Genomic DNA, 12,064 nt, shown 5'->3' with positions numbered 1-12,064 from the left:
AGTTGGGGGTTAGTGGGGGTGCAGTTCCTGCGTGTGTAGGTACATTAGTTGGGGGTTAGTGGGGGTGCAGTTCCTGCGTGTGTAGGTACATTAGTTGGGGGTTAGTGGGGGTGCAGTTCCTGTGTGTGTAGGTACATTAGTTGGGGGTTAGTGGGGGTGCAGTTCCTGCGTGTGTAGGTACATTAGTTGGGGGTTAGTGGGGGTGCAGTTCCTGCGTGTGTAGGTACATTAGTTGGGGGTTAGTGGGGGTGCAGTTCCTGTGTGTGTAGGTACATTAGTTGGGGGTTAGTGGGGGTGCAGTTCCTGCGTGTGTAGGTACATTAGTTGGGGGTTAGTGGGGGTGCAGTTCCTGTGTGTGTAGGTACATTAGTTGGGGGTTAGTGGGGGTGCAGTTCCTGCGTGTGTAGGTACATTAGTTGGGGGTTAGTGGGGGTGCAGTTCCTGTGTGTGTAGGTACATTAGTTGGGGGTTAGTGGGGGTGCAGTTCCTGTGTGTGTAGGTACATTAGTTGGGGGTTAGTGGGGGTGCAGTTCCTGTGTGTGTAGGTACATTAGTTGGGGGTTAGTGGGGGGTGCTAAAGTCACGGGGGGTCGGTGGTGACTCTTTGCTCCCCCCTGACAGGAGATGGAGATGGTGCGGGAGACGACCCAGTGGGAGAGAGAGGACATGGAGAAAGTGGTGAGACAATGTTTGTGGGGCATCTCATCACTCAGTCCATATCCAATCATTCATTTCCATGCTGCCCCCCAGCCGGTGCCATGCTTGGTGCTGCCCCCCAGCCGCTGCCATGCTTGGTGCTGCCCCCCAGCCGCTGCCATGCTTGGTGCTGCCCCCCAGCCGCTGCCATGCTTGGTGCTGCCCCCCAGCCGCTGCCATGCTTGGTGCTGCCCCCCGCCAGTGCCATGCTTGGTGCTGCCCCCCAGCCGGTGCCATGCTTGGTGCTGCCCCCCAGCCGGTGCCATGCTTGGTGCTGCCCCCCAGCCGGTGCCATGCTTGGTGCTGCCCCCCAGCCGCTGCCATGCTTGGTGCTGCCCCCCCGCCGGTGCCATGCTTGGTGCTGCCCCCCCGCCGGTGCCATGCTTGGTGCTGCCCCCCCCATACTCAATGAGATCATTGACACCTATAGGCTCCAGTGCCCCCGTCCTGTCTGTGACTGCATGGCTGCCCCCCAGCTAGCGAGGTTCTGCTCGGCCAGGAGCTGGTTAGGCTTTTAGTGAATTGGGGCCCCCCAGCCCTGACATATTCTAGTGGTTCAGCCAATTTAACAAGTTGTTCCCTTCCAGAATTAGCTCGGGGGGTACAGGGCCATTCCGTCTCCTATCACAAGGAGCAGCATTAGTGGGGGGGCACTTCTCTAACACTCTGCCCTGAGTGGGGGGCACACAATATCCTGCTGACGCTTAGCGTGGGGGCCCATGTATGTACATAGGACTCCCTCCCTCATGTGGAGGGAGGGAGTCCAAACCAGCTGTGGGTTGTGGTTTACCCCTCATGGGGGTAGATACATATTGCCCTGAGTGCCAACCATGTGACCTTGCAACTAAAAGGCAACAGTTAAGGAAAGGGAAACAAATGGGCGTTCCCTTTGTCTTCAGCCCCTGCTGGGTACTAACACAACTGCCCCCTCATTATCATCATTCACCCCTCCATCCTTTCTCTGGTATTCCTCCCCCTTCCCACCCCGGGCTCCTCCCCCTTCTCTGCTAACTCTGCTCTCTCCCTGTCTCCCCATGGGTGCATGGCTTTGGGTGCCCTCGGGCTTTGCTTGTGACTGTCCCTGGTGGGAAGGAGCGGATGCGCAGGGAGCGAGAGGAGGCCAACAAGCTCCTCGAAGAGGAGACCAAGGTGAGAGGCTGCGGAGCGGTCGGGGTGCGGGACTGCACCCTCTTGCTTTGCTTCCTGCCCAACTGCCCCATCTGCCCCTCCTGGCTGGGGCTTTTCTCCTCGACCCCCTTTGCCGTGCTTCTAGTGTAGGAGGCTGCAAGGAATGGCTGCTCGTGCCCCGGGGCAATACAATGTCGGGTACTTGGTCGTGCACGGGGGCCCCACACCTTCCTCCTGCTGCACATTCGCAGGGCTTGGCAAGTAACCAATCAGAACATTAGAACCTCCAGAGGATGCAACCAATCAGAACATAGAATGTTCACAGTTGAGCTGCTTGTGGCAACAGCAGAATGTAAGAGCTCCGCCATTCTTGTATCTCCGCCCCCTGGGGTCTCCCAGGAAATGGTTAAATTGTGGGGGGGATTTAGACGTCAGGGAGGGCCCGATGTGGTACTTAACTGCTCTGCGGAACGGGAGGGTAATGCAACGTTCTGATTGGTCCATGTTAAGGTGGAATCTCATGTGACATTGTACTGACATTTTCCCTTCTCTGATTGCAGGCCTATAGCACGGAGCCTCTGAAGCTGGACTACAAGACCCTGGCAGCACTACCCGCGGGTGGGCAGGCCAAGGTGGCCCGGGTAAGTGGCAGTTGTGTGATTGGGCGGCGGGTACATAAAGGATACCATTCGCCGTCGGAATTCCTGCGAGAGCGCTGCAGCTTGGCACAAATGAATGCTGTTGCTATAGAAACCTTCCCAGCTGATGATTGGTGCTAATGGCGGGCCAATGCTGTGTTTGTGGCCCCTGAGATTCCTTTTCTACCCCGGCCCCTTCCTGCCTGCAGTTCCAGTCTCAGAGAAAAGGCCGGGCTGATTTATTATGCCACTGGCACTGCCCACACACTGAGGGGCACGTGGGTACAATTGGGCACTACAGCGGCCTGTGTGAGCTCAGACTGGCACTGCCCACACACTGAGGGGCATGTGGGTACAATTGGGCACTACAGCAGGCTGTGTGAGCTCAGACTGGCATTCACCCGCAGCAATGCCCCGCTCAGTGCCAGGGGACTGTATGTGGCACAGGGCCGCGCATCTCCATTGTACACGGGCAGCGTGCCCAGGGGTTGGTTGGGGGTGGCACCGGGTGGGTTGGGTGCTGCTTACTGTGATGGGGGGGGCACATGTGAGCCTTCGGCGTGAGGTTGATGATGATGATGAGTGATAGTGACAGTGGGTACATATATATAATTGTGTATCAATATTGGGCACTGCATACGGGCGCGGCATGGCGCTGGTGGTTGTACACAGGGCTGTAAGGTGCCAGAGGGGCGCCCCCTGCAGGGCACAAGGGTTTAGGGCACAGGGAATGTGGTGATTTCCCTGGAATGCCTGGTTTGCTCTCTCAGGATCTATTCTTGCTGCCTGGCTCCCAGCTGTCATTCCAGTCCCTCTGATTCACAGGCTGCCTCCCCCCCCCCCTCCTCCTCCTCCTCCTCCTCCTCCTCACACTATTTTAGGAGACACTTGTGCCCAGTCTCCTATTGTAAGTCTGGGGCACTTCACTCTCAAACCCACCAAGGAGACACTGAGACCTGTGAGTACTACTTTCTACCCCATATTGCCCACCAGTGGGGCACAGGGTCCTGTGGGTACTACTTTCTACCCCATATTGCCCCCCCGGCGGGGCACTGGGCCCTGTGAGTACTACTTTCTACCCCATATTGCCCACCAGTGGGGCACAGGGTCCTGTGGGTACTACTTTCTACCCCATATTGCCCCTGGCAGGGCACTGGGCCCTGTGAGTACCACTTCTGCCCTCAGGGTCCCTGGGGTTTTTTTTTTTCCCCCTGTTCTTTTGCCTCCCATTATCATCCCCTTCCTGGTGTGTGTGCCCATTACTGGTGCCCATAACCCCTCAGGGGACAGAGACAAGAGTGGGCACTTGGCGGGGGGGGGAGACTGGCAGCTCATTATCCATTATAGTCACTGGGAGTTTAATGTCACATTTTACTGAATATTATGAGTTATTCTCTGTCCTCTCATTGCTTTTGGTTTCTCTCCCTTTCTCATGGTTTTATCCATTCCCCCCCCCCCCCACCTGTATCTGTCGGTCTGTGCCCTTTCCTGGTGTCCCCGTTCCCCTCTGATCCCCCCCCCCTCCTTTCCTGGTTTCCCCATTCCCCTCTGATCCCCCCCCTGTTCCTCTCTGATCCCCCCCCCTCCTTTCCTGGTTTCCCCGTTCCCCTCTGATCCCCCCTGTTCCTCCCTGATCTCCCCCCCCCCACCTTCCTGGTGTCCCCGTTCCCCTCTGACCCCCCCCCTGTTCCTCTCTTATCCCCCCCCCCCCACCTTCCTGGTGTCCCCGTTCCCCTCTGATCCACCCCCCTAACTTCCTGGTGTCCCCGTTCCCCTCTGATCCCCCCTGTTCCTCTCTGACCCCCCCTACCTTCCTGGTGTCCCGTTCCCCTCTGATCCCCCCCCCCTCCTTTCCTGGTTTCCCCGTTCCCCTCTGATCCCCCCTGTTCCTCTCTGATCCCCCCCCCACCTTCCTGGTGTCCCCATTCCCCTCTGACCCCCCCCCTCCTTTCCTGGTGTCCCCGTTCCTCTCTGATCCCCCCTGTTCCTCTCTGACCCCCCCTACCTTCCTGGTGTCCCGTTCCCCTCTGATCCCCCCCCCCTCCTTTCCTGGTTTCCCCATTCCCCTCTGATCCCCCCCCCCCCTTTCATGGTTTCCCCCCTGACCCCCCCCCCTCTCCTTTCCTGGTGTCCCCATTCCCCTCTGATCCCCCCCCCCTCTGATCCCCCCCCCCTCCTTTCCTGGTGTCTCCGTTCCCCCCCTCCTGGTGTGTGTGGTTCTGGCGTGGCCACTTCCTGGTGCGTGCTATTCTCTTTCCCCTCCTGTGTCCCATCTTGCAGCTCCCCCTGGGAATGGAAGCAGCCAGCTCTTGCCCCGTGCCGGTGGCGCTGGTACACCCTGTTCCTGCAGTTGTAGCCAATGGGCCGACCTTGCACCACCCTGTTCCCCCCGTGGCACCTCCGCCCCCCACCTTGCTGCCTTGCCCTATGGCTGAGCCCGGGGCCCCTGGCAGTAGCCCAGAGCCAGAGGAGGTGCTAGTGGATTGTCAGCCCATCCTGTTCAGTGAGAACCCATTCATTGTGGCTAACAAGAAGCGGGCAGGGGCCGGCGGGGCTACCCTGAGTGGGCCTCCTACCGGCTATGGCAGCGCCGGGCTGTTGAAGACAACTGTCTACTCCAAGAAGGCAAGCGACACGTGTGTGTGTGTGTTTGTGCCCTTGTGGTTTCCGTGTGGCGCATGTGTATCACGTGTGGGCATGCACACTGCAACTGGCACCGCTGTAATGCTGCTACCCACAATCCTCTCCTGCCCTGGCATGGGGCTTGGAACCAATCTGATGGGCACAGACATGCTGTTGGCATTGTGCCAGTACCTCTGCCAGCTTAGCTGTGGGCACTTACACCATTACATGTGGTACCTTGGCGTGTTTGGCTTTGGCTTCAGGCTGCCCTCTGTATCAGTGCCCTCTGTATCTGTGCCACCCAGTGCCCCTTATGCCACTCATAGGAACGTGCTGTGTGATACTTGTATGTCCTGTGCATTGGCACCGTGAGTCCTGTGGTGCCAGTCTCACCCCGCTTACAGAGAAGGGGAGGCTGACTCTTACCTACCCACCCAGCTGATCCCAGGTGGAGCCCAGCACTTATTTGCCCCACAAGGGGAAATACTGCCCAAAGGGCAATAGGAGCAGTCCCTCTAATTGTGGGGATCCCACCAGCAATGACCCTGTGTAACGTGCAGCCTCTGTGTATAAAACTAACTTGCTGGGCTCCCTTGTACCCCACGGTGTCGGTGTAGCATTCAGCCTCCAACGGTTACTGAACTGCAACACTCGCCAAAAGCTGTCATTGGCTCCTGGGAGTTGCAGTTCAACAATCTTGAGCTTAGCAAGTGGGATTATAATGGGGCCCCAGCACCACAAACTGACTAATGGGGCCCCCCACCCTGGCTCCTTGCATGCACCTTGTCTTCTCTCTGTTCTGTAGCATGATCCCCCCCACATTGGTGCCCTGTGGGCTTGGCAAGGGCTGGGCTGAAAGTGCCCGCGCTGGCACGTTCCGGGTGCTGGGGCTGTGTATAGGGCCCCTAGGCGGGATTAGGGCTCATTGGGTGGGAGTATAGTGGCCCCAGGTTTCTGTATGAAGGAGCCAATACCTGCGCAACTACAGCAGCGTGGGGGTGTGGCTAATGCAGGCGCACTGGGTGCATCTCTTTTTGGGTTCCCAAAGCAGATATGGGGGGGCATATATGTACATGTACGTGATGTATAGGGGGGGGGGCATATACAGGTTTGTTTTGGTCCCTTTCCCTGTGTTTGTACGTGAGGTATAAGGGGGGGGCAGGCAGGGCCAATTGGAATGTTCCTTGTACTCAGGAATGAATGGAATGTGCTCCTGTGGCTAAATATGGCCGGGTCCTTGGCACCCACATCAGCCAGCACCCGTGTCCATTCCTCTTCCCATGGTGTCAGGGCGGCGCGGGCACCCTCACTGCTTCCCCTGGAACAGAGCCTGCCAGTGCCCCCTCTTACTGATACCCCCCCCCGGGCCTCCCAGGCACCCTGCCCCGGGCCCCCCAGGCCTTAAGGCTTTTTATAGCTGTGAGCAGGTGGCAGTTCAGTTGTGTGTCCTTTAAATATGGCATTTTGTGTGGCCCCCTGACCCTTCCGGGCAATGCCCCTGACCCTTCCGGGCAATGCCCCTGACCCTTCCGGGCAATGCCCCTGACCCTTCCGGGCAATGCCCCTGACCCTTCCGGGCAATGCCCCTGACCCTTCCGGGCAATGCCCCTGACCCTTCCGGGCAATGCCCCTGACCCTTCCGGGCAATGCCCCTGACCCTTCCGGGCAATGCCCCTGACCCTTCCCGGGAATGCCCTGTCACCCCTGCATGCCAGCCAATCGGCAAGCAGTCTGTTGCATGTAGGGGGAATATGTATTAGTGCTGATATTGGTGCTGATTTGCCCCGTGCCAGTATAATGACCCCCAGGGCTTTGGAAGGGTGCTATACATTAACCCTTTCATGGCATAGAGTCATTACAGAGCTTTTTTAATTCTGTTCCATGGGGGGGGGGGGGGGTACAAACACTGGGGTGCTGCTGGGATAGAGATTGCCCCCTCTGCCCATTGTTTGCAGAGCAGCTAAAATATTCAGCTAAAATCCCCCGTTTTCTCCCCAAGACTATTCCAAGAAATGGCAGAAATATGGGGTGGGCTAAAAGGGAGTGTGGGTGCTGCCCCCCCATTGTACTTTAAGCAGCTGTTGGGGTCCAACATGCAGTAAAAACCCTCTCTGTGGGGCGTAAGATCAGCCCCCCCCCCCCCCCCAGTGTGGGATACTCGGGTACACGTGCGGGCAATGCCATATTGATTCCACATGGGCCGTGGGTTGGCATCAGTCCTGCCCGTTCCTCCTGCTGTGCCCTCCAGTCAGTGAGATAAACCTTGAGGCAGCTGCTATCCTGCAGTCAGGGCTCTATGGGGTATTTATTGTATCTGTTATACCCCCCCCCCCACCAGTATTTGCAACTGTGGTTCTTGCCTCACCTGCTGCTCTTCTCATTCTACAGACTCCCCCCGAGGACCCCCCCGCTGCAGCAGCCAAGAAGGAAGCTCCGTGTTCCCCCAGTGCGCAGCAGGTAAGGGCAGATTCATGTTGGGCATATGCCCTACTAATGGGGCACAGACTGGCACTGGGGGGGGGGAGAGTATGTGGGGTATCTGTGATATTATATACAGAGGGGGCTCCTTACTTATTGCCCTCTGTAGGTACCCACAGTTCTTCCTCTCTCGCTCAATGCCCCATATCACTGACCTACAGAGGGGGGCTCCTTACTTATTGCCCTCTGTAGGTACCCACAGTTCTTCCTGTCTCGCTCAATGCCCCATATCACTGACCTACAGAGGGGGCCCCTTACTAATTGCCCTCTGTAGGTACCCACAGTTCTTCCTCTCTCGCTCAATGCCCCATATCACTGACCTACAGAGGGGGCCCCTTACTAATTGCCCTCTGTAGGTACCCACAGTTCTTCCTCTCTCGCTCAATGCCCCATATCACTGACCTACAGAGGGGGCCCCTTACTAATTGCCCTCTGTAGGTACCCACAGTTCTTCCTCTCTCGCTCAATGCCCCATATCACTGACCTACAGAGGGGGCCCCTTACTAATTGCCCTCTGTAGGTACCCACAGTTCTTCCTCTCTCGCTCAATGCCCCATATCACTGACCTACAGAGGGGGCCCCTTACTAATTGCCCTCTGTAGGTACCCACAGTTCTTCCTCTCTCGCTCAATGCCCCATATCACTGACCTACAGAGGGGGCCCCTTACTAATTGCCCTCTGTAGGTACCCACAGTTCTTCCTCTCTCGCTCAATGCCCCATATCACTGACCTACAGAGGGGGCCCCTTACTAATTGCCCTCTGTAGGTACCCACAGTTCTTCCTCTCTCGCTCAATGCCCCATATCACTGACCTACAGAGGGGGCCCCTTACTAATTGTCATTTTGGGGACCAACTGAAATTCTTGGGCAGCTGAAGGTTTGTACGTCTCGTACTTCATTGAAAATTCCTATTTCTAAGTCAGTCATCTCAGACTTTATTTTCTGGCCCCCCAGCTGCTCCCCAAACAAAATAACCCAGTGGGGTCCCCGTGGTTGCCCCCTACCAAGGAGCCTCCTGCTCTGGCATAGACATAGACATACACTCCCCGCAGCCCTGTAAGCCTGCCCATCACAACTTCTGAGTTACCTACATAGACAGGGCCGGCCCAAACCCCTGTCCTGGTTCTGCTCTATACTATCCACAATGGGAGGGAAACCACCGTGGGCTGGACAGGTAAATGAGGCTGATGCGCTCCAGTTGGCCCCAGAGCTAGCCATCGGTATGAGGGGCAGATACACACAGAATACCTTCCCGCGGCCTATTTATAATAATGTATCGGATCAGCGCCCTAAATGTGGGGATGAGGCAGTTTGTGTTTCATGTTTTGGGGCCCTTCCCGGTAATTCAGAGATTCTGGGGTGCAGTTCTGCTCTGAAATATTTATTCCCCAGAAATGTGCCTGCAGCTGAACTGTAACTGAAATCTGTGTAAAATATAATGCTTCCTGAGAGACCCGGCCTGCCCCCGCTCTAGGCCCGGCCTGCCCCCGCTCTAGGCCCGGCCTGCCCCCGGTCTCACTGTGCAAGAGAGATGGTACCGCCTGAGGCACTGCCAGGCCTAGCCCCTTGGCACAGGGTGTACCCAGCCCATGAGGTTCTGTTCTTTCCATGACTCCTTCATGTCCCTTCCCCCCTCCCTTTGGTGTCGCTCAGTCTCCATGTCTCCCCTCTTCTTGTCCATAGCAACAGGCCGTTCCGCCCCGGTCCGGTCACCTCTCTGGCAGGGAGACCCGGTTTGTAAGTGAACTTGCACTTCTGAGTTCTGCATTTGCTTCTCTCCCCGGCACTGGCAGAACCTTCCTTACCCGTGGGCTTTGGCGCTACTTCTGAAGTTGGTTAATTGCTCGCCCACAGAGCTTGCAGTCACTACTAGGGCAGTGTGGGTTCCATGGTCCCTTAATCCAAGCCAGAAGGGAGAGACAGTGACGGTACCAGTGGCTCATTTGGTGCTGCCCCCAAGTTGGGGGGGGGGGGGCATAAATCCCTTTATACAGAAGATATAGAGCGTCCCTATGCCGGTGGGTTTGGTACCAGTTCTGGTTCTGAATAATGGGGCAGATGTGTTTGTGGTGCTGGGGTAAGCCAGGGGTGTGGGATGTTGGCGCTTAAGGGGTGGTGCCACATGGTGGGGGTGCTGTGTGGGTACCTGTGCCAGTCACATGACCTCCCTGCTCCCGTTACATGTATGTAAGAGCCCTGCGTGGGTTCCGTTCATACATGAAGACGCAGTGTGGTGCCTGCTTTATGTTCCCTCTGTTAGCCCCGCCCTCTGCTGCCATAGGCTCCTCCTCATTTAGCCGCATGTGTTTATGCCCCTGGAATTATTCTGTCCTGATTTAACCCTTGTTTCTCCCTTTCAGGCCTCGATTAACTTCCTGACGCAGGCGGAGAGCCGACCGGTGGGTGTTTGTGTGGCAGGGATTGGCCATATGTTGTGCCCCCCCTAATCTGTCACTGACTCCCCCCTCTCTCTCTCTCCCACCCCTGTCTGTCTCCTCCTTCCACCCCCATTTCCCTGTGTCTGTACCCCCCAACCCAGGCACAGCCCAGGGGGATCAAGTCTCTGCCTCTGGTGCATGGGACAGATGTGTCTCCTCCCATCATGGCTCCCGATAGCAAAAGCCCCTCCCAGTGGGTATATAGGGCCCCCCCAAGCCCTGTAAGTGCCCCTAGTTCTGTATGTGGCTGTGTATCTGTGGTACCTGTACCTTTACTCACTCTCTTCTCTCCCATCATTCCCTTAGACTCCGCCCTCTCTCAGTGATGACACCTTCCCCGCCAACGCCAAGCAGGCATATAAAACCTACGCGGCCCTCCCCTCTGCCCACCCCAGCCTGGAGCAACAGGTACTTGCCTGCTAAATGTAACCCCCACCCCTGTCAGAAAATGTGGGGCGCTGGGGGGTGGCAGTCTGTGTCGGGCGCTGGGGGGGTCAGTCTGTGTCGGGCGCTGGGGGGGGCAGTCCCGGTCTCCTGAATGTACCCACTGACAGGTTCTCCTCTCCCTAACAGGACCCTGGCTCTCCTCGGACCCCTGACCAGACCAGCACCAGCGCTGAGGTGAGTTTGGGAGGGGAGGGAGTTCTATGTGGATCATTTTCCCATGTACTTTCCCATCGGCGGGGTGATTGTCCCCCCAAAAGGGATAGATCCATAGAGACGTCTCCCGTTTGCCCCCGACAGTGGCCCCTTTCCCCTGACACGCTTGTTTCCCCCTCTCGCCAGTTCTCTCCTGGGGGCTTAGACAGTCCCGAGCAACGCTCCTTCCGAGAGCGCCAGAAGTACTTTGAGATGGACGTCAAGCATCAGGCTGAGAAGCTTCCCAAACGTGTGTCTCTGGTGGGGGAGGACGACCTGAGGAAGATGAGGGAGGAGGAAGGTGAGTGGTCGTATTTTATCTTTCCACTGTGGGGTCCCACTTTGTGCCCCCAGTAACCCCCTTATACACCCGTCTCTGCCCCCCGCACACACTCTCTCTCTGCTTCTCTCCCAGCCCGGAAGATCCAGATGAAGAGAGAGCAGCTCCTCCGGGAAGAGGGAGAGGCCGGAGACGCCAGCCCCCGTGCCAGGGGCCCCAGCACCCCAACTAGTGTGTTCATTGAGGGAGTTGAGTACAAGATTGAGAGAGTGGATGGAGGCAGCCTCTCCTCTCTCACTGGGTAAGAGCCGGGTCCGGAGGGCAGTTACGATGGTTCTGCTGGTGGCGCTTCCATAGCTCTGAGCTGGGTCAGCTCCTGGTGGGTCAGCGCCATCGTCCCTGTGCCACTTTGACACCATGTGTTCATGTTCCAGGTTTTCTCCCTCGGAATCTCAGCGGAATTCCCTGGAAGACTCTTTCCGGATTGAGCAGAGACCCAGCTCTATGTCAGGGTGAGACCCCCTTGTTCCTCTCACACACTCTCTCCTCTTGCCCCTGTGTTCCTCTCGCACACTCTCTCCTCTTGCCCCTGTGTTCCTCTCGCACACTCTCTCCTCTTGCCCCTGTGTTCCTCTCACACACTCTCTCCTCTTGCCCCTGTGTTCCTCTCGCACACTCTCTCCTCTTGCCCCTGTGTTCCTCTCGCACACTCTCTCCTCTTGCCCCTGTGTTCCTCTCGCACACTCTCTCCTCTTGCCCCTGTGTTCCTCTCGCACACTCTCTCCTCTGCCCCTGTGTTCCTCTCACACACTCTCTCCTCTTGCCCCTGTGTTCCTCTCGCACACTCTCTCCTCTTGCCCCTGTGTTCCTCGCACCTCTCTCCTCTTGCCCCTGTGTTTCTCTCACACACTCTCTCCTCTTGCCCCTTGTTCCTCTCACACACTCTCTCCTCTTGCCCCTGTGTTCCTCTCACCACTCTCCTCTTGCCCCTGTGTTCCTCTCACACACTCTCTCCTCTTGCCCCTGTGTTCCTCTCGCACACTCTCTCCTCTTGCCCCTGTGTTCCTCTCACACACTCTCTCCTCTTGCCCCTGTGTTCCTCTCACACACTCTCTCCTCTTGCCCCTGTGTTCCTCTCACACACT

At 57.3% G+C, this 12,064-nt stretch overlaps 1 protein-coding gene across 19 annotated transcripts in view; it reads left to right on the top strand.

Moving 5' to 3' along the window:
• The window catches only part of scrib (scribbled planar cell polarity protein), a 76,280-nt gene that overhangs the window by 54,222 nt on the left and 9,994 nt on the right, over positions 1-12,064 (top strand). For 11 of the 19 annotated variants that reach the window (XM_031903593.1, XM_031903603.1, XM_031903599.1 and 8 more), the window contains 12 exons: positions 622-678; positions 1,789-1,845; positions 2,385-2,465; positions 4,743-5,087; positions 7,473-7,541; positions 9,246-9,299; positions 9,923-9,961; positions 10,307-10,408; positions 10,574-10,621; positions 10,787-10,940; positions 11,055-11,220; positions 11,354-11,431. In XM_031903593.1, coding sequence (XP_031759453.1) covers positions 622-678; positions 1,789-1,845; positions 2,385-2,465; positions 4,743-5,087; positions 7,473-7,541; positions 9,246-9,299; positions 9,923-9,961; positions 10,307-10,408; positions 10,574-10,621; positions 10,787-10,940; positions 11,055-11,220; positions 11,354-11,431 — 1,250 coding nt within the window. The remainder of the gene's footprint in view (positions 1-621; positions 679-1,788; positions 1,846-2,384; positions 2,466-4,742; positions 5,088-7,472; positions 7,542-9,245; positions 9,300-9,922; positions 9,962-10,306; positions 10,409-10,573; positions 10,622-10,786; positions 10,941-11,054; positions 11,221-11,353; positions 11,432-12,064) is intronic. The other 8 variants (XM_031903597.1, XM_031903601.1, XM_031903596.1 and 5 more) reach the window with 8 other exon arrangements.

Source organism: Xenopus tropicalis, chromosome 6 (genome assembly GCF_000004195.4).
Source record: "Xenopus tropicalis strain Nigerian chromosome 6, UCB_Xtro_10.0, whole genome shotgun sequence".
NCBI classification, from domain to species: domain Eukaryota; kingdom Metazoa; phylum Chordata; class Amphibia; order Anura; family Pipidae; genus Xenopus; species Xenopus tropicalis.
Note: the sequence above shows the minus strand (reverse complement) of the source record. Positions and strands in the feature narration are given on the sequence as shown.